The following is a 22,751-nucleotide window of genomic DNA, read 5'->3' as shown; positions in this document are numbered from 1 at the left end:
AATTACCTCACCACCAGTCCACTCCGGGTCCGCGCCACCTCTGCTCCGTAGTACGCTTGGCGCCGCTGCCTTCACGTTACGATTTGAATGGCACTGGTCGAGACTGGCAGCCCCTCTCAGCCAATCCTGGCGCTGCTGCAGCGCCAGGACTGGCTTGGGGCACAGGTTACTCTTCGCCCGCAGCACGCCCATTAGGAGTCCTTCGGTCTCCTAATGGGCATGCGCAAAAAAGTCAAAACACAAGTGCGCATGAGTGGGCACGGTGCGAAAATTCGCCCTCTGTCCCCACTGATGTGCAGACCGCCTACACCCTTCAGACTCTGAAGGGGTTGGGCGGTCTGACGTCATGCTGACTGACATGCTTGTCAGTTCTCCCGCCTTGATGTCTTTGAACTTACGTTCAGAAACGTCAAGGGAGCTGCGGGCGGCTGCGGGTGGGGGGCTATGCCCCAATGGACGCACCACGCCTGGACAGAAGTTATCTGTCCATGTGCGCTCAGTCATCATCTGGAATGTTTTATGAGTCATTATTCCCAACCCATGAGAACTGGAACCAAACGCAGAATGTGCTACAAGTTTGAATCCCCATCTCGCTAGTGCTTTACATGCATTACCTAATAAATGGGTCACTTGGAGTAGAATCACGCCAGGGGAATGTTGTTTTATATATTGGAGTGCTACTCCTCTTTTTATCTTATTCCTTAACCCATTTACGTTCCAAGACAACAATTTAAGCCCTTGTTTCAATGCTATAACCATGTTTGCATGAGTTATTGATCTGCGTCATCAAGGAGAGACCTCTTCTCGCCTCTCTCTTTGTGTAGGGCCTTTGTCCAACTCGACCTGCCAGTTGTAAATCTCGGCTTTCCCAATGCATGGATGGTATTATCTCCAGTTTTCCGTGTAGTGTCTACCTTGTCCAAACTATCTACTTTCCAATTGGAGGTGCTGTGGGAGCTGTTTGTAGATAGATGTCTCTGTCTCTGTAGTTGAAGATTCTCGCTACTTTAGGCCTGGGGGAGCACTGAATTTCGGTCTACCCCCGGGCACTCTGTGTGCCCTCTTGATCGTAAAGAACTTTGACAATCTTGATGGCTTTAGATAGTTTGTAACAAGTTCTTCCAAGAACAAGTCTATTGCCTGCCCTTCCGCTTTTTCTGGGACCCCAAGAATACGCATGTTGTTGCGCCTTGAACGCCCCCTCATATTTATCCAGCTGAGCTTCCATCCTTTCACTGCGAGACTGTAGGTCGCTCACTGTTTGTTGAAGGGTGGATGTGTCTTTAACCAGGGAACTTGTGGTCGATTCAACCTCTTTGAGTCTAGTATTCATTGATCTCATGTTGGCCCTTATCAATGATATCTCTGTAGAGACAGTATCAAATCTGGACTCCAGTGACGTCCTAACCGTTGTAATGACTGTCATTATGTCATGAAGGATTAATTCCGGTGCATCAGAAACTTCTTGCCTCTTCTCAGGCCCATTGTCAACTTCTTTATCTTTAGCGCCTGCATCCTTGCTCCAGGCATATTTTTCTAGTTTGGCCTGCATGGTGGACTTGGTATTTCGGCCTCCAGCCATGTTGGGGTCGTATGAGCTTTCAGGTCAGCTGTCTATTTCCAGCCAGGGGATCTCTCTTCCCCACTTGTCGAGGTTTACCAGGTTATCTTCACCCCTTGAGTAGATGCAGATGGCCCAATACTCTGTCACGGCATTCGTTAGTCACTGCTACGCACTTTGCGGGTGCCTACGTCCTGAATGTCCCCTCAGCCCGGCCTTGGCTAGATGTCTGCCCAATCGTCTCTGGGCCTCCCTGCTTGTGGTACTGGGGGAGCGGGGGAGTTGGACAGGGCCGCTTGGAATGAGGCAATTAAATGTTTATGCTGAGTCCCGGTAGGTTCCCTGACTAAGAGTGCAGCTGGCAGCACCCCTGCGGCCGGGTCACCAAAGCGGCGAAGTACCAGTTCGACACCAACATCAGCCCTGTCACTGTCGGAGTTGCGTGCGTTTTCGCGACTATCAAGCATCCCCCTGGGTGTTACTTATTCAGGTTTTGGCAGCCAATCCAGTAGTAGGTGGAGACAATTGAGCCCAGCAGGCACATCCACGTCCTTCGCGGGCCACCTCCACAGCCCCGGGCTGAGACCAAAAATCAACTCAATGCCAACTTGACGCCTGTTCTGCCCCAACCTTTGTTAGGATTAGGTGTGGCCTCACAGCCGTTAAGCTCGCACTAGGCTGTTCGTCCGCCGGACGATTATGCGTCTTGTCAGCAAGCTCAGAAAATAGGACCCTGCAGGCATTCTCTCAACGTCTTCCTCCGGTCTTTCCCGCACCCACCAAACTAGAGGACGAATTCAATCTAATCAACTCTCACCCCTGAGTTCCTCAGTCGTGTTCGGGCCTCGGCTGATGAAACGGTACGACGCCGCTCTCATTTTCGTTTTGCTTGCTCAGCCCAGTCCTCACAAGGGCCGTTTCCCGACTCCAGCATGCAGCACACCAATGGTTTCCACACCGGTGAGACCGCCGAGGTTCAGGCTCCAGCCGGAGTGGATCTCGACCACTGTCTCACGGGGCTTCTCAGATCGCTGGGTGCTGCACTCCCCTCCTGTCTCAGCGTTGATTGGCGCCGCTGCGGCCGGGTTCAGAGCGCTCCTCCTCCTGCACTCGCACTTCGCCACTGGAGCAAACAAGCAGGCAAGCAGTTCTTTGTCGCTACTTGTCGAATCCACCCGGTTCTTGGCGAGGAATGTTCACTGAGAGTTACGGTACATAATGGAGCGATTGCGGTACCAGTATTTCCGGATCTTAAGGCGGATTTGTGTTTGGACGGGTGTGCTCGGACGGAGCCGCCTCGAGGTGCGGCCATCTTTCTCGTGGGTGGCCACGACCCCTACCGGGGCTAAAGTTCTTGAGGTCTCTCAGGTCTGAGGACGGCTTCTTCAACAGGGGGTTGATCTCTGCATGTTTCCAGTCATCGGGGAAGGTGGCGGTTTCGATGGAGCAGTTGGTGGTGTGGCAAAGCTCGGGGGAGATGGCGGCAGCTGCTCAGTGGAGTATGTGGTACGGGCAAGGGTCCGTCGGGCTCCTGAGTGGATGCTCTTCAAGGCCTTGAGCGTGTCCTCTGTTGTGAACTGGGTAAAAATAAAGCAGATTTTTATATTAATTTAGACACCTAAATGAACGTGATCAGACCCATGTAACCAGAATTATGGGTTTCAGAAGAAAACATAAATCACAGCAATTTACTACGGCAGGACTTTTGCATTGCTGTCAGTGGGAAAAAGTGGCAGTGAGAATCGCTCACTTGCAGGTCAGGTTAAGTGGAATCCAAGGAGGGTAATGGTGATGCGGGTCCCAAGACCAAGCAACAACAGTCAGTTTAATTTTACTAGGCTCGAGACGCCCAAGTGCAGATTTGTCGTGGCTGTCCGTGGTGCTAAAGTGGGAGCCATGGCCAGCTGGTTTCACCGCTTACATGGTGCTGGTGAGGAACAGAGTGCAAAAAGTCAACAATGAAGCCATTGCTGACATCCATTGAATGTTTTGCGGGGCTCCCTAGAGGTGCAGCGTTGAGTCAAAGGTGTGGTTGCTGGACTGGGGACCGACAAGCCTTGACAGCGGTAAGCACAGCAGGAAGTTAATTCGAGGTCCTGGCGAACACGGTAGCTGACTGAAACTTCATGCAGGTCAGGACTACATTTCCCCTAATGCACTGGACGATCGACTTCTGGGCGATCTCTGAGGGCCCAATAGCCAGCGATTCTTTGGTTCTGGTACACTGTTTTACCTGCAGTTGCAGGGCACTAGTGCCACTAGTCCAGGGGAGTCTGAGATTGCTTCTGGCTCTCACAGGAGTCCCTCTGTCTGGGGGAACCGAGCTTCGGCCTAAGACAAGTTGTAGTCGTGCAGTTCCAGGAGTGTTGCAACAGGTGCAGAGTATCCGTTTTAGTTTGTGCAAGACTTGTTTTCACAGCCTCAGGTCTCTTCTTTGTATTCGTTGATGCAAGTTGGTTAAGAACTGAGGATCTGCTCTCAGGGGTATCCCTTAAATCCTAGATTTATGGGTGTCAGGGGAGTGGGGGCAAGTGGTCAATGGGCTACTAGCCCCAGTGGCTAACACACCCCTGAGGTGACCATATCCGGTGTGTATGTCACCTTTTATACTCATAATCCATTATTCTACCACTTTTAAAAAAGGAAGAAGCCCTCCTTAGCTGTATAGACTAGGAAGCCACCCTAGAGGTGAGGCTAGCCTTCTGGGGATGTTTACCTCCTGCATACCTCATTTTCCAGCATGCCCGGGTGCAAAGACGTCTGGGGAAGGGGAGGGGTGTTTTCTCCTTTGTGGGGCAGCCTGGTTGCATATCACAGGCATTGCAGCCTTTGAATCTCACCGCCTTGATGTGCCACTAAACTTGCCAGCCTGTCAGGGAGGGAGGTGTGACCTCCTTCCCGTCCAGGCCATTGTTTCTGACTCCTGGGAGAGTTCACACCTCCTGGCAGGGGGTTGAATTTGTTTCTTAGCTGCAGTAAGTACAGGCTGGCAGCCAGAGCACAGGAAAAGCTGTAGCAACCAGGTTAGCAACCTCTAAGGTAGCCACCTGGGTGCATGCCACATTGTTCTCAACACAAGATTTGTCTCAGGGGTGATGAGGCACGGTGTTTGATAACAAACACAACATATTTAGGCTAGCGCATAATGGAGCTGCCAACCTCAGGTTAGCCTGGGTGCCAGCACATGTTATCCTATGGACTGTCTATCAATTATAGTGTCCTTTAATGGTAAAGGCCACCATATGGGACATATAAGCTTGCACTTACATGCAGAGATGGCTGGTGTCAAGGGGCGAGATGGGCGTCGCTCTACCACTCTGGGGAAGTAACAAATGGGTGAGAAGAAACACTGAGCAGCCAGCATTAAATTGTGCTGCTGCTCGGTGACAAAGATGTGTAAATCAGTGGATTTTTGGGGGGAGTGGAGGAGGATGGCCCTTGCACCTGCACCTGCGTTGGCTGGGCAAGGTTTTCCTTGACCTGGGGCATAAATCAGGGCAGCGACGACACACTGGTAGGAGTGGTGTGCCTGTGTTACTGCCGCAAATAGACTTTTACTTTGGGCATTATTCACATGCCCCAGGGATGAGTCGGTAGACATCTATTAATCTCAATGGCAGGGAGCAGGGCAGGCCGTTTGAGACAATCTAGAAGTGGGTGTGTCAGTTGTCCATCGAGACCCAGCAACTCCTGTTGATTTTTTCACAATAGGTGGGCTGGGGTCTGGTGGAGGAGTCCAGCAGCTTCCTTCCAGGTTCTTCTACAGTGTGGGTTAATAGTTTTTGCCACTGCAGTCCAGTCACCAGATCCGGGAAGAATAAGTATGTAGGTGAGTGAGATTTGTGTGAAGTTATGTTTTGGCCTGCTGCAGTTCACCCTGCCTTCCCTCACTTGAAGCCCTCTCGTTCTCAGTCAATCAATCAGTCAGGGATTTGTAGAGCGGTCTACTCGCCCGCGAGGGTGGTATGCAGAACATTTTCGGCCGAAGAACCAGTACTTGAGGGTCTTCTTGAAGGTGTTCAGGGAGGTGCCGCGTCTGATGTCTGTCGGTAACTCGTTACAGGTTTTTGCTGCAATGTGGGAGATCGATCTTCTGCCTGCTCTGGCTCTGTGGATGCGCTGGGTTTCAGCTAGTGCGAGGTTGGCAGATAGGAGGTTTTGTTTGGGCACGTGGAAGTTTATTCTGTTGTTGAGGTACTTGGGTACGGTGTTGTGTAAGCATTTGTAGGCGTGGGTGAGGATTTTGAAGGTGACTCTCTTCTCCACAGGGAGCCAGTGGAGTCTGCGCAGGTGTTGGCTGATGTGTTTGTGCCATGGGATGCGAAGGACAAGTCTGGCCGCAGTGTTCTGTATCGTCTGGAGTTTGCGGAGTAGGGATTTGTTGATGCTGGCATAGAGAGCGTTTCCATAGTCGAGTTTGCTGGTGATGAGTGCGTGGGTGACTGTCTTACAGTAGCCGCACACATGGCATCTAGCACGTGTTATTGTGGAACCTGGCACACGGCTAGGCCTCGGGCTCCTTCACCTACTGGCTTTGCCATTGGTTGTGTTCAGAAACAGGGAGATTAAGGGATTTATCAATAATCACAAAATCTGGAACTAAGACCGAAGCTAGGGAGAAGATATGGTGTCCTTTTGGGAGAGGATGTGGTATAAGGACCAGATCTGCCGACTATGGAGCTGTTAACCGGGTTTGAGGTTCGGCGTCGGCTTCACATCCTTGATTTTGGACAAATCACTTAATCTCGCTGTGCCTACAAAAATGAATGTGTTCATTTGTAAAGTAACTGGTGCTAATGTGAAGCCCTCCAATACCTTTGGGTGGTGTTGGTGCTATATAAAACTGCAGAAATAAAAGTAACTAGTGTCAATGTAAAGCGCAACATTACCTTCGGGTGGTGTTGGCGCGGAATAAAACTGCATTAAAAAATTTACTGGTAAGAATGTAAAGTGCTCCAATACCTTCGGATGGTATTAGCGCTACATAAAACTGCACCCAAAAAAATTCGAAAACCAGAGGAGGAGGAGGGAATCTGTGCAACGGAGTCCAGCAGGGCAAACAGTGACTGGGGAGGTGTACGGCCAATCAACAGCAAATGCAGGCTGCCACAGGGAGATTAAGTTATTTGGCCATAATCACAAAATGTGGAACTGGGGCCAAGACTAGGGAGACGATGTGGCATATTCTTGGGAGAGAATGTGGCATATAGGCCACAGCTGTCACACTATGGAGCTGGGAAATCAGGTTTAACTTCTGGCGTCAGCTTGACATCCTTTGATTCTGGGCAAATCACTTAATCTCCCCATGCCTACAAAAATAAATGTGTCCTCGTGAAAAAGAACTGGTGCTACTGTAAAGCGCTGCAACCCCTTCGGTGCTGTTGGCGCTATATAGAACAGCACAAAAAAAAGTAACTGGTGATATTGTAAAGTGCTGAATTACCTTTGGGTGGTGTTGGCGCTACATAAGCTTGCACCAAAAAAATTTGAAAAGCAGCATTCGGGAGAAGAGGGAATCTGTGCAACGGAGTTAAGCAGGACAAGCAGTGAAAGGCAGGAGGTGGACTGGCAACCAACAGCAAATACGGGCTGGATTAGGCACATTTTCTTACTTTTTTATTTATTTATTTATTTTAAAATTGTATGCAAGGAGAGGAAAAAACAAACAAACATTTTCAAACACAGAGAACACATCAGTGGGCGAGTAGAGACACAATCACAGTAATGGAAGAATGTAATAAACAGCAGAAACAAATTAACAGAGTAGCTTAAATACATACTACATAAGTGCTTGAAAAACAAGATATACAAAGAATAGGACAATCGACCTCGGACTAAGGAAGAAGAGAGACAAGACATATATAGAAAGGACTCTATATTACTTCACACTCTATTAAATCCACTCTGTGATTTGACACCAGATTTTCGCCCTCCTTAATCTCTTCCTGTTACCTTTGGTCTTGTAGATTGCAAATTCCAAATTGTACATTGATAACAGCCTAGCCCTCCAGGTAGTAAATAAAGGAGGTTTGGGAGAAATCCAATCTTTTGTAATAGAAGCACGATGGATTGCCATAGCAATGAAGAGTAATGCAGTCTTCGATTTAGTTCTTATATACATGTCTGATTCTGATCTGACTCCTAACATTACCAACTCTCCTGTGATATGAATTGATGATCCTAATATTACTGAAAGAAAAGATGAAATAGACAAAAGAAAATCCGGCAATTTGGGACATGAAACAAACATATGCACTGCATCTACAGCAAAGAGACTACACCTGCTACATTTGGTTCCACCTCCTGTGCCCCATTTGGAGATTGTACTCGGGTGTAATATAAATCATAAATTGCCATATAAGGAGGCACTGCTGAGATACGAACTCAGGATCTCCTGTTTACCATACAGGTGCTTTGAACCAATTCTTACTTTTTTTCTAATGTTTTCTTCACTTGAGCTTTAAAATTATGCATTTGGATACCCTTCTCGCTCATGATACTCTGGTATAAAATTTCCGCCCCATCACTTTCAAAATCCACCAGCTGTTACTGCTTACATGTCCGCACCTTTAATATAATGCAACCTGCCTCCTGAGCTCAGGAAGCCTTCCTTAGGGATGACTGGCATATATTAAAAATAATGCATTGACTTTGCAACGTATGGTAAGGTCAAAGTCGAGCTTATGCAGTTTAAACTGCTCCTGCAGTCTGCAATGGCAGACCTGCTGGCAGTAGTTTACTTGGGGCACTTAGGGCAGGAGCGGCTCCTCCACAGGGGTGTCGGAGCACTGCGAGAAAGCAGAAGAAGGGTTTGCCTGGTTGGAGGCGGGTGGGTGGTCGGGGAGGAGTGGCTAGCCCAATGTTATAGGCGCTGACTGTTTGTTCGGTCCCAGGGCCGACCAAACCAGTCATAGCACTCTCTGTTTTCTCCATGTAGGCTGCTGTGCAGCCTGTATGGAGAAAACGGCCTCCCCATAGACGCCTGTACGGACGGAGTCCTAGCCAATCACAACGCTGCCATCACAGTCCCCACCCATGGGTCATGCTGGCCGCGATTGACTAAGGGTGGCACAAACAGTGCTTCAGTCCCTGGGACCCCGTTTAAAACCCATGTCCTGGGTACCAATGGTACCATATACTAGGGATTTATAAGGGGGTTAAAGTCCTTTGCCAGTTGGGAATACCAATTCACACATGCCAGTTTTAGGGAGAGCGCACCGACACTGGGGCCTGGTAAAGCAGGCTCCAGTGTACTTTCATGGTCCACTGTCCGCATTGGGGCCAAAAGTAAAGAGGGTGACTGTACAAAAAAGGCACTTCTCTACACATGTTGGAATGTCTAATGATATTCCAGTTACCCATTATTTATGCCCGGTTTCATTGGCTACTAGGATTTCAAGCAAAGCCAGTCATGCTACTTTTCTTGATCCTGCTTTGCTTGGAATTCTAAGGGTGCTTGCGCTGTTCCTGCCTCATTATGTCCCCCTTTGCATAGATTATCAGAGGTTTGCACTTGACATTTGGGGCAGTTGCTCGTGTCAACTTTTCACCTACAAAAAAATCCTTATGTGCACAAAATTTGATTGGTGCTGCCGTTTGTATTGCGCAAGGTTGAGTGCTAATCAATAGTAAATGTGGGCCAATTCTGTTTTTCAAATATGCATAGCTGTTATAAAGTCATAAAAGTATTTATGTGTATAATTTATTTACAATAATTTCATTATATCTGGCTTCTTCCGAGGCAGCAAGAAGCACCCTTATTGCATTACAGGCTACGTTTGATGGCACGCTGCAGCAAAATTCTATTCTTTTCTGCACTGCGTGTCTGTCATGTGCACTGGTTACAGCAGGAGGCACTTTTTTTTTTATTGCGAACCGACTACCTCATAGTGTCAATTACCGCATTTACCGATAGTTTTTGCATTATATCCCGCAATATGCCTGAACGTAATTATTGTAACTGTTACTTGCTGTACCCTTGTATCGTGCTACTGCTGTGACGCACTCTGGTGCTTTCAGACCATGACCACGTTATATAAAATTGCAAAAATAGTACAACGCCTGCGGCAAGAAACGCTCCATCACAAAATGCGCTCTTTTGTTTTTCTTCCCACGCGCCGTACTGTACTTGAAGCTGTGTTTTCCCGTACTGTCGGTTGTCCTGGATCTCCCTTGTAATTTAGACTGCAGACGACTGGAAGGGGGAGTCACCCAGAGCTCAATAAAGCAGATTATAGTAATATGCTCGTGAAAATCAAGCTCTTGTGGCGAGCGGCGTCTCGTGCCTCCCGGGGCGGAGCCTGCACCTGGAGCAGCGGGACCTTCCCCGCGAGGCTGACCTCTGCACCGAGCACGCAGCATCGCATAGGTATTCTGAGCACGGCGCAGCTCACACATTCCTTCACCGGGAGCTCGGACCCTGCGGGGGAGGCCCGCGCCACTGACCGTCCGAGGCTCCGAGCTGTGTGAACGAGGCGGCGGGCGGAGCCTAAGGAGCTAGGGAACAGAGGCGAGGGAAAGAGGACTAGATGAAGGAAAGAAATACGAGAGAAGACGCAGGAGGCGAAGGATGGGAAAGGAGTTGAAAGAAGGGGAAGGAGATGTGGGAAAGAAGAAGGAGTGAAGGGAGGGAATAGAAATGAAGTAAAGGGGAAAAAAGAGCGGAAAGGGGGCGTGCGGTAAGCCAAAAAAGGAGGCGTGTCAATAAAGAGGAGGTGAGAGAAGGCAGAGGAGACGAGAAGGACGAAGCGGTGAGGGAAGGAGGAGTAAGCGAGAGCAGGAGGAAGAAGCGAGGGTACGAAAAGGAGGTGAGAGGAGATGAAGAAAGGGAGAGTAGAGGGCAGGGTGCGTGGAATCCGAGTTGATGAAGCTGCAGCTGGACTGGGACTCCAGGACGAGGGTAACGTACGCGCTAGGGTGCTGGAGGCCCCTGACCCCTTGAAGCTGATTGGTTATCAACCCCGGGAGCTCCACATCTGTGCCCCTCCTCTCCACGGACACGGTTGCCGATGGCTTAGTGCAATCTGAGGGGGCGGACGAGCCTGCATCTGCACTGGAGGCTTCACACTGCAGAGTTCCCTCTGCTCCCAGCTCGCGGCAGGTGGTGGGCACCACCTACTGACTGACTCCCCCTGGGACACCGGGCGCCTGCAGCTGGATGTTCCCGATAAGAAGCCTTTTTACCTTTACTGATATATATTTTTAATTTTGTGCTTTTGCTTGGTGCGTTGCGAGCTGGGTGCCAGCTTCCGCCGCTGGTCCTGCGGGCTCCGCTGATGGAGTCCTCGCTGATTTAGACGGAACCAAAAGTTCCCGGTGGTCTGATAGTAGCCGAAGGCCATGCCCTGCACGAATCAACTGCTTACTAGGCCGCTGCACCTGCAAACCCAACCGGAGTGACTTCCCTCTCGAGGCTTGTGGTTGTGGGGCATGCTGGTGTATGGGATTCAGACTTCTGCCAGTCTGATTAAGAAGTCCCGAATGCTTCACACTTACAAAGTCTTCCGCTGAGACAAAGACCCACGAATATGCCTTCCTGAGACACCTCATCTGCAATATACTCAAGGTCACCACAGTCTGGGAGCTGACCTGGTGCGAGGATTGAAGCCATGGGAGATATTACTTTGTCCAAAAGATCAATGATTGGTAGTTGAGAAGATGTCCCTGAAACCCAAATATAACGCAAATTCCATGAGCTTCACTGGATTACTTTTGACATTAGGAATGTCAAAGTCCCTGGAGTGGTTGTCATGAAGCTTGGCTTTTGATATGAAGTTTAGAAATTCATATGAAGACCTGAAACTGGGCATTTGATATGAAGATATAAGACTTGACATTTCGCCTGAAGCTTGACGCGGAGACTGACATTTGAAGGTTTAAAATTGATACAAGCATGTGAATCTTAGCATTTGCTAAGAAGAGGTGAAGCGTGGAATTTCATAAGAAGATATGAAGTATTGCATTTGATATGAAGAGGTGATGCTGGGCATTTGTCTTGAAGCTTGGTAGTTGACACATCATTTGATGGGGAATTTGGAATTTGACATGAGACTTGTCATTTGGTGTGGAGCTAGGCATTTAACACAAAGATAAAAAGCTTGGCTTCTAACCTAAAATTTGCCATTATTTACGTCATCTTGTTTCAAACCCAGGGTTTGCTGAATTAACATTGGACAATTTTCTGATACAAAATTATTCTTTATAATTCGTAGTCGAAGGATTTTTGTTTTGCAGGGCAATTTTGCGCATCTTAAACTGATTTTTAAATTAATTGTTAGTTGAAGAGGATCTCACTATCTCAGGATACTTCCAAGCACTGCTTGTGCTTCCAATGGGAACAGTCATATCAAGGCGGTCTCCAGAAGTCTGCTTTTGCATGTTGGAAGGGGAAGCCCTGTCCTCCTGGAGACAATTAACTAAACATGGTGCCCACGCTCCTCTGACTGGAGGTTCTCCTGGCTCCCCGTGGGCGGGGCGAGGAGCTCTTAAATGCACCATCAATGGACATGGTGGAGACACTAAAGGTGGCAGTGCTGGGTGCCCCCGGGGTGGGCAAGACTGCCATCATCCGACAGTTCGTGAACCACGACTTCAGTGAAGCCTACAGCCCCACCATTTCTCAGGACGTCTACAGGCCCTCGGTTATACTAAACGGGGCCATGTTTGACGTGAAGATCATGGATGTTCCAAAACTCTCTTCCTTTCCAGTGACTAGCTCTCAGGTAAGGCACTGCCCCTTCCGTGTTTGTACAATGTGTTTACTTTGTAGCATATGTTGACAGTGTCCTGAGTTGTCTGCTTTGAAAATAGAGCTGCTGTAGAGAGCAGCCAAACAAAGACAATTAACCAACAATGGTGCTAAGAGTAGCCCTTCTGTAGTTGCAGTACCTATGAGGCACTTGGCAGGGCACATTCATTGCTATGTTGGAGCAGTTTAGCTATGCGATGCGAACATCTGATATCTGCATGGTACTCCAATTCTTTTGAAAACCTTTCGGTGAATTCACATTGACCAGAATCATGGTGGTCTGAAGTCATTGTTTTTATTTAGACTGTGGAAAGGGCAGAAATAAATATCAGGGATCATCCAAAACATAACTAAACAACATATAACATAAAAACTCATTAAACAGTTCAGTACCACCCAACAAACAGCAATCATATAGACCTGTTCAGTGCGCTTGATCTATGTCTAGCAATGGTTAGTAAGTGTTAGTGCAATGGATAGGGCTTTTCCGATCCTGACGTGGATATTTGTGGTCTAATTTGTGTGTGGGTGTGTGCAACACCGCCATCGCTGTTTATTTTGTTCCAGATGTGTAAATGGTCCTGTTGTTTGACGTGTCCATATTGTTGGGGCTGTATCATTTGCCAGTCATATATCTTGGGGATCAGTGTGTGTGTGTGTGTGTGTGTGTGTGCAGGTGTTGCGTAGTTGAGCTAATGTTGTGTGAGGAGCAAGATGCTTAGTCACGATTGACGGTGCAGCTTTTTAGCACCAGTGAAGGCATACTGATAGGTAAGTCCTAGCTAGGATGTCCAGTGGCTGTTTGCACTCTAAAGGAGGCACAACAGGAGCGTAATGTGAAGTAACCTTGACAACCTTAACCCTGTACCTTCATCCGCACTTGCACCTCAGAAAAAGCAAAACACATAAAGACCTGGCTCTTCCCAGAACCATGCTGGGGACTCTTGGACAATAAGTCAGACTTGTTTATATATTCAGCATTTGAAACTATCCTTCACATTCCTCTTGCTTCCCACTCAGTGCGTTTGAAGCTTCTGCTCACTTTTGTGCTAATCAATGCTTTAAATGTAAATATAAAAGTGAGGGTACTCACTATTTATAGTACCCATTTACCCCTGAGAAGTCCTGGTGCTCTCCCATTAAGTGGGTTGCAGAAGTGCTGAGATAGGTACTCTCCATTTTAAATTAAAGAAATGGTGGTACTCAGTGCCGGCCTATTTAAAGCACCGATGCCAAGTGTAGGGCACATTCTGTGGGCCCCAGGCGGTATACGTTTATATATAGCATACGTTTTTGACATTTCTATCAGCACCCTTCTCCATGCACGTTCTGCTGACTAGATACTTGTGCGAGCAACTGGGAGGGTGCTTTGATACCTCGTCAATGGGTAGTCAGTGGGTGGAGTGGTGTGGCTCACTGGTTAGAGGCGGCAGACCCGTAAGCAGAGAACGACCCGGGACCAGGGTTCAATTCCCGACGCGGCAGGGTCGTGGACCAGGGTCAAAACGGACTCGATAATTCTCGCCTCGGTGCCTACTCTAACCAGGGAACACACTCGGCAACTCTGGGCATTAAGCTTGCCTCATCTCTACAACGGCCCACCACAGATGCCGGGGATGCCTGGTTTCGCCTTGGAGATACCCAGAAAGGGACCATCTTACAGGGAAAACCAGGGCGGGTTCCCCAGCGGTCTTCAGCGCCAGGATACTCCTTGGAGTCGCAGTGCGCTTTACAAGTACACCCACATTTACATTTACATTTAAAGCACTATAGAAATAATGCTTTGCAATAGCTAGAGCACCAACAACTTGCCTTAGTGATAGGAAGGGTGCAAGGATATTCCATTCTAAAGACGAAATAGAATATTGCCTTCTGAAAGCTCTATATACGCCAATAAAAAAACAAGGTTTCGGGCCTTATGAAGTGTCTGGATGTAGGCCACAGCCAGTGCTGTTCATTATGTGAAGTGTTGGGAGACGATGCAATACCTCATACATCAAGTGGTAATTTACGTCTTTGAATGTCTATAGTTTTCACATATTTACAATTATAGGCCCGGGGGATATGGTCAGAATCTCATAATTTTTAGTCAGCTGCTTCGGATGGGATTCAAACCCAGGTCCCCAAGTCAGTAGCTTATCCAGCAGATCACATGTGTTAAGGGACACCATCTGCCTGGGTTTTGGTTTCCTTCGCTTTTTGTCAGTGCGGGCCAAGAGCACTGCAATACCAAATAATCAATACATAGGTCTTGTTTCATTTTCACCATGGTCTTGTTGTCTGTGCAGTATCACAGGCCTCTAAATCACAACGGGAAGGGTGTCAGTCACCGGGGCCACAATTCTTCTCTGTGTTTGGGTTCAAGCGAGCTGTGGGTCAGTGACCATTCTAGCCAGCCAGGGGTCAGCACCTTCTCTCACTTTCTCAACTTTAAGGTGCCAAAACCCCACAGCGAAATGGCCCATATGGAAGCTTGCCCCCATTTGAGAGCCTCTGCAAGGCTTGAAGAGGGCTGAGGTCGTTGGCCCCCCTCGTATCCTTTGAAAATTCAGATTTATGTTAAATCTGAAGACAACGAAGGATCGGTCACCACAGTGGATCTAGACATGCAATCTGTATGCAAGGCAAGCCATTACATGCCGAGCCAGTGTTTGCATAAAAGAGGATACCAGTGGCATGTAACACAACGAATCAACAAAAGAACCAACAAATAAATGCAAATGGCACACTCAGGAAGCACCCACGCTACTGTCCTAATAAACACTGGCCTATTTACAAATGAGAATAAGTAACTGGCACAGATACCACAATACAAAAATTTACGATGGGGTGCAGGTGGAATTTAACACCAGATTTCCACTCATGTGTAAATGACTAAGAAAGAATGGGACAAACTATAACTTCGCCAGTTTTGTCCATGATGTAGCATACCTACCAACTCACACGGTGCCTCCGTGTGACACACTATATCGGCTCCCATCACATTGTCACCCATTGAGGAGTCCAAATCACATGGTGGCAGGGAAAAGAGCTAAAACCACTGTAAGTAGTGGTTTTCCAGATTTTCCGAGGCTTGGAACTGTTTTTTTGTTTGTTTTGGGAGGAGGGGATTTGGGGGTGGGGTTCAAAGTGTCTCGTAGGTACTTCTCAGCATGAGGCCCGCCCCCTTCAAGACCCCACCTCTTCCTCCCATGGTGAGACTGTTCTTAAAGAAGAAGGTATGATATAGCTATTTGCACAGAGGTTTGTATGGACACTTGCTACGACGACCCATGTTACAGAAAAGTTGCATCAAGGCAAAGGACAGACCAGACACATTTCATACAATTTTTACTGTGATTGTATGTTAAGAAATTGAGTAAATACATTTCCCCGCTTTTATAATGTGAAATTCGGGGCTAAGCTAGACACAAATCATTTGGTACTCGTGAGAAAATGGGGCTCTTTTGCAGTACCGCCCTACACGCACACTTTTTGCCTGGCTTTTGATACAATTTCGACTGTAGAGTACTGGGTCCCTGCTGCCTATGTTCCCACTACCAGTATTCCTTCCCTAAAACTGATCCACAGTTGGGCCTTCAGGCCCCCTGTAAATCGCTGGTAAAGGTACATGGGTACCTAGGGCATTGGGACTGAAGAGGGTCCCTAGGGACCCGTCACCTAGGCCATGCAGACTGCCACAGCAGCATGCATGGCCTGGTGCAGATAAAAACAACAAGGTCGACATGGCATTTCCTGTGTGTTATGCCAAGTAGCACTGCCCAAGATTTAGGTAAGTAACCCATCTTGCAGGCCTTACCAGCCCTCAGGAAGGGTGCACTATATCACATGTGTGGGCATATCTGCATGAGCAGATATGCCACTACCATATTTGGGTATGTTCCTTAATATTGTAAGTGCCAGGGAAGCCATAGAGAGTACATGGACTGGAAGCATGACAATCCGAGTTCCACAGCACCATGATGGCTTCACTGAACCCAGGAGTTTTTTCATACCTAACTACTCCTTTCAATAAACCCACACTGATGCCAGTGTGAGATTTATTGAACTATGTACTCAGAGGGCACCTCAGAGGTACTCCCTGAAGACATACCAACTCTGGCGTGGCCACAGACTGGTTTTAGGCAGCCTGGCACCACCAGACATGTTTCTGGACCACCTGGGTGGAGAGCCTCTGCTCTTTTGTACCAGAAGCAATGCACATCATGGGCATAGGTGTCACACCTCCTCCCCCAGGATGGGTCCAGTGCTCGAAGGGGAAGCTTCAAAGGCCTGCGACCTTTGTAATGCAACCCCACAGCCTCTGCTGTTAGCAGCAGATGGCAGTCCCTGGTTTACACCCCCACTTTGGGCGGGAAAACTTAGAAAGACTAGAAGGTGTGCCCACCTCTGCCAACTCCACCCCTCAGGTGGAGGAGGTGAAGTTAAGCACACTTTTCAATCTCCTCCATCTTGAAGATGAGGGGACTCTTCCAATCAGGGCTAGGACTATGCCCCCTCCCACAGGAGGGTGACATAATAGAGGGTGTAGTCACCCCAGGAGAGGTGCCCATTGGTCCTACCTGTTCTCTCTTAAAACGCCCCCTTAACCTAGTATTTAGGAGCTCCCTCAGACCTTGAAACTAGTTACCTGTGACCTAAGAAGAAGGAACAAGAAGACGCAATGCAGTGAAGCCTGAAGACGACGAATGACATGTCCCCAACCCTACCAGCCTGTCTCCAGCTTCAAAGACCCTGCGAGAAGACGACGCCTGTTCTGCAGCCAGCGACTTCCAGAAACCTGAGAAAGACTGCCTGAACTTTGAAAAAATAAAACAGAACTCCGGAGGCCAGCGATTCTGCCCCCAAGAAACCAACACAAAGGACTCCAGTGCCCTCAGGATCCACGAGTGCGGCCCACTGTGCACCTGATGCATCCAGCCCATGTCCAGGTGGACCACAGACCCAGAACATGTTCCCCAGCGATCCTGACCTCAAGTCTAGCATTGGCTGACCCTCCTAGACTCCACAAGGATGCCTACAGCCTGAATCCAGAGGCTTCCCCTGACCACGACCTGCTACGATAAGTACACTATGACATATAAAGGCACCCCACACCGAAGCCCCTGAGCTTTGGTGAGCTGAATTGACAGTGCCCCTATGACCCCCTATATGTCTACTTACCTGTGCTGTCGTTGGTCTCTGTAGGAAACTGGCTCTATATATACTACATCAAAATGCGGTCCATGTGTTTAGAGTCCAGTTGACCCCAGAGGTAGGCAGAGGTTAAAGTTAGATAGAACCTTACTCTCTATTTGTGGTAGAGTGGTTGGGCAGTATCAGTGGACAGTGTTAAGAATTTGATGTACACAGTCAGCAAAAGAATTCACACACTCAAGAACTGAACTCTGGGCCAATTGTTTTTGTATAAAAATAATACTGTTGTTTTATTTTTTAGAACCAAGCAAGCCTACAGTAATAAGTTGCTGATTGTAGAGTAGTTTGAAAATGCAATAGAACTTGTACTTTTTAGGTCGAGCTAGACGTAAGCAATGCGAAGCATTGCTGTCTGTGAAGACATCTATAGTCACCCGTTTCTGGGAATGAGGACAAGAGGGTGCACGAGCGCAGATTGCACCTTGTGGGCGCGCACGGCGCCGTGCCCCTCTCCTGCCTCGGAAGCAAGCACCAACACGCATGCGCATACCCAGAGACACACACACACACACACACACACACACGAGCACCCATGCACGCACCCATACATACAGAGAACCCACCCCCGCCGTCGCATACACACACATGCGCGCACACACACTGCATACACACACTGCATACACACACGCTCCCCCTTACCTCACCAGAGACACACACATGAGCGCACATACACACACGCATACAGAGAACCCACCCCCGCCGTCGCATACACACACACACTGCATACACACACGCCCCCCCCCCTTACCTCACCTCACCAGGCTCTTTTCTTGTCCTGTTTTCATGTGGGCTCCTTCTGCCCGGCTCCCGATGGATGGGCGGGCGGGTGCCGGAGAAGCGACCAAGAACACTCTGCGCCTGCGCGGAAGTGCACGCGCCCGCCTGACGTCACTTGTTTTGCTTGTTATTGCTAGAGTTGTAATCTACAAAAGCACCATGCACGAACAGGGAGCCCCTTTTAATAAGCGCTTCCATGTGGGGGCAATACTACAACCTCCTCCTGTTCCTGAGCGCGTGCCATCAGGTGGACCCTGAATGCACACGTTCTTCGTAAACATCTTTCCACAACCACGGAATGCACGGAAGTGAAGCGACGGTCCGTATCTCTGATTAAGACTTGTTTTGTTTCTACTTTTTTCAAACCAAGTTCTTCAGCGGAAACACTAATAGTGTGCTCGTTTCTCTGCTGCACTATTTCAGAGTTCAGGCAAGTATAATAATATTTGAGGAGCCATAGAGCACTATAAAGGAGCAGTAAAAAATGCACCAACTATAGCGAGTAACCTGTCAGCTGTGCGCAAAGGGTCTGGCTTTCACTCCAAGTCGGAAACAACCAGCAGAGAGTCCAGAAGTCAAAGGAAGGTCACTTCCCGCCAGAGAGCAGAGTGGGATGGATGTGCCAGTCCAGTACACACACCATGTGCTCCTCCGGGGGCATACTGCGCCATGGTACCGTAGCAGAGGTACCCCAGGAACAATGCGGTGCTTACCGTGACCGTGGCAGGAACACCGCTGGAATAATGCGGTACTTCAAGGTGTAGTGTCGGAGTCATTCCTAGAATAATGCGGTGCTTTCTGCTACCGGTGCAGAGACACTCCTGGAATAATGCAATGCTCTACGGTGAAAGGGCAAAGGCATTCCTGGAATAATGCGGTGCTTTCTGGTACCAGTGCAGAGACACTCCTGGAATAATGCAATGTTCTACGGTGAAAGGGCAAAGGCATTCTTGAAATAATGCGGTGCTTGCCGGTGCCTGGCAGGCGGAGCCTTAAGCGGTGCTTTCTAGCATCTTGGCAGCTGCACCCCTGAAATAATGCGGTACTCTCCGGTACCCTAGGCAGACGCCCCCCCCTGGAAAAATAATGCGGTGCTCTCGGTACCGTGACAGACGCACCCATGTACTTATGCGGTTTCTTCTATAATTTTAGGGAAATTGCCCACGAAGGGGTCCCCAATATTCATGTCTATACTCGTGTGCAGAAGGCCGCTCACCACATGCTTGGGGCTAGTACTGGTGCCCACTGCAGCCCTGTCAGAAGTGCAGCCTCCCAGGCCATGTGGTCGCAGAAACGCCTCCGGCCGAGACTCACGCGCTGCCATCCTTTTACCGGATTCCCGGTGCTTGCAAAGATCAGGGCTCCGACACACAGAAGGACCGAATGGACGTATGCGGCGATGGAAAGGCCGGAGATAGCCTGACGCTAAAGCGTCGCGAGTGGCAATACAGCGCTATCGAACTCAGACTTAACACATCTGTCAGCCTTCAGTTGCAGGTCCAACACGTGCTCTCTGTCGATTCTACAATCTACGTAAACTCCCGCAATGATCGATGCGAAGAGAGACCTCACACGACCAGCCAGCCGGAAAACGGGTTATTAGAGATAAATAGAGGATTAAATACCGATTTAGGAACGCCATCATACAGGAGCAAGGAAGAGCTCTTATTCGGGCAGTAGCTGAACAACCTGCACGGAACTCAGATTTGCATAAACGGTTCAAAATCACGAATGCAAACGAACACAAGAAAACCTATTTTACTGTAGAGGCTCGACGAGCACAGAACGAAACACAGGAAGGAGATGTAAAATGGACCTTATAATGTTCCTGTGTACATTTCAACAGGATATCATTAGACTGAGAGGTGTCTCGCCTGGAAGCGGTTGGGGGGGTGGAGGGGCTCTTATTTTGTGTGTTTTTTGCGTTAATATTTACCTGTCACTACCTCGCTACCTGAAAGGCGAGCGATTCATTCTTTATCCTTCTATGGGAATGAAGGGGCGAGGTAGACGATTCACATTATTAATTATCTGTAACCAATCATCTGTATTTCACTTCAAAGTGCGCAGAAACTATTCCAAGGCGCACAGATGCAGGTTGTTCAATGCAGAATCTGTTCAATTCCCGCAGTGCCGGCAGGATGTCAGCTCACCCAGCCCAGCTGGTTGCACGCAAAACAGGTTTCTGCCGCAACATGTTGTTCGCCGCGTTCTCCGTGCGTCGTGCAGATATGCTGGTCAATGTCACATACCAAGAAAGAAAAAAGGAGTACCAAGTCCAAAGAAAGCGCCGGGATCACTCATTCTTGTGACTTACTGCATAGATGACGACGATGCCAATAAGAATGGAAATAACAACAACAATAATAAAACATAATATTCGCGTTATGGTTACGGTCATTATTATGTAAATACCCCGCCTTAATAAAAAAAAGTCTTATTTGGGTTCTTTCCCTCTCCTGTCCTCTCATTTTGGCTCATGGGGAAGTGCGGTGGGGGGCATTACGAATCAACTCCTCCCCCCACCCCCGTAATTTATACTCTGTTAATTAAGATATCTTTTCGGCTGTGTGTGCTCTAAAAACGAATGCTTAATTTATGTAATGAGTCAATTAAGTAGCATTCCAACATATGCTCTACATGCCCTGAAGGTGTCCTCCGTCCCAGGTACTGCTTTCGATGTCACGAATAGCGTCTAATTAATTTCGCATGCATATGGATCTATTTAGCAGCTCCCCTTTGTGAAAGCAAACGTAATATTACAAATGCTATAGGTGTCACATTTGCGAAAGTTATAACTATTGTCATTGTAAATGACAAAGCTATTAATTTAGCTATTTTCAAAACCAACACATAAATAAAAAAAATGTCATTTACAAGACCAATAGCTTAAACTTTCCTAATGCGAGACCTATTGCATTGCAAATGCTTGTTTTTACACGGGATGCAGTAGGTTGCAACACTCCGCAAATACAGTACATTGAAATGAATAAGCGTTTTCAGTAAATAACAGGTAAGTTACTTTTTACGTTACTCTTCTAACTCTGTACTGGATACCTAGATTCAGCACTGGGAAATTTACTGCAAACAGGTAAGTAAATAAGTTTTGGTTATTCGTGCGATTTTTAAAGAATATTTTTAGATTTCAAAACTCCACACTTAGAAACTTTTTGGAAGAAAATTGTCAATGTTATCCTATAGAGGAAAAACAGGTTATCGGTGTGAGAAGTTAGCCTGGCATATGATGTCCACTAGTTCTAGTGGGCACCTTGCACCAGTCTAATCTACCCTTATTGATGGTGGTTGTAAAATCAACCTTATAGAAAGCTATCCTAGTGGTAGCATGGACCAGCGGTCATCAGGCTAAGACTTCAGAGAGCGCATTAAGCAAGTTGTTTTACCAATTATAATCCCTTGAGTACCAAATGAAAGTACACCACACAAGGTATATATCAAATATATATGTATTTATTCTAAACACAACCCCTCTGCACTCTTTATGAGGTCAGAGGTAAAAGTACAATACAAGAATCTCAATTAGCATACGATAAGTTGCACAGTATACTTTTTTCTCTAGGGGCCTCACAAACCATATACTAAAATAGTGGTATAAGAACCACGTGAGAGTTAGAAAGCAGGCCTGGGGCCTGTGGAATCGCTGGGGCTACTCTAAACAATGAAAGGTTAGGAAGTAGGAGGCCCACGGGAGACACGTGCAGTGTCTAAACACAGCCGCAGGCTACCATTGACTTTCTATGGGAAACGAACAAGTCACAATTTTACAATTTAAGGATGCTTCCGAATGGACTACGATGTAACCCTTTTAGACTTAGACACTAGGAGGGCCAATACCCTCGAGACTACCAGAGTACTTGTGTTACCTCACCCACAGAAGCCGGGTGCATAGGTGTCTTTTGGTGTCGGGTTTCGTTGTCGATTTCAATGGAGATCTGCAAAGAAGTGCTGCAGGCGACCAGAGGAAAAGTGTCTGGGTGGATCCAAGGGTGGATCGAAGATCTGAAGAACCTTAAAGCAGAAGGGCCAGAGTCTGGGTCACTTGCCAGTGACCAGGATGGCGATGGAAAGCTGCCAGCCAATGTCGGGTGATTTCAGGTGAAAAGGTGAAGTTGGTCTCTTCAGCCACGAGGTCCAGGAGGTGTCGACGACGACCAGGAGCTGGATTCGAGCTGTCCCACGAAGACTCTAGTTGACTGCGGTGTCAGTATCCGGATTGGACCCAACAAGCCTTGGCATACGCAATCCACGCAAGACGTCGAGATCAACTTCGGTGCAGACCAGCAAGGTCGAAGGAACTTTTCTTTTGGGGAGAAGTTGAAGAAAGAAAGTCTTCGGGGGGGTCACTAGCCAACGGACTAGGAACAGCAAAGACGCGTCGAGCTGAAATGCAAAAGTGGGGCCCACTGGACACTCGTGGAGTGGGGGCCTCTGAGCTTCGGTGCAAATGGTGCT

General features: G+C 48.1%; 1 protein-coding gene across 2 annotated transcripts in view; it reads left to right on the top strand.

Moving 5' to 3' along the window:
* The first annotated feature begins 9,906 nt into the window (after positions 1-9,906).
* The window catches only part of RASL10A (RAS like family 10 member A), a 119,438-nt gene continuing 106,593 nt past the window's right edge, over positions 9,907-22,751 (top strand). The window contains exon 1 of one of the 2 annotated variants that reach the window (XM_078667182.1): positions 9,907-12,282. In XM_078667182.1, the coding sequence (XP_078523308.1) occupies positions 12,061-12,282 (222 nt within the window). In that variant the 5' untranslated portion in view covers positions 9,907-12,060. The remainder of the gene's footprint in view (positions 12,283-22,751) is intronic. The other variant, XM_078667181.1, reaches the window with a different exon arrangement.

The sequence above is a fragment of the Lissotriton helveticus genome, chromosome 11 (genome assembly GCF_964261635.1).
Source record: "Lissotriton helveticus chromosome 11, aLisHel1.1, whole genome shotgun sequence".
NCBI lineage: Eukaryota > Metazoa > Chordata > Amphibia > Caudata > Salamandridae > Lissotriton > Lissotriton helveticus.
This window is presented reverse-complemented; position numbering and strand designations above follow the sequence as displayed.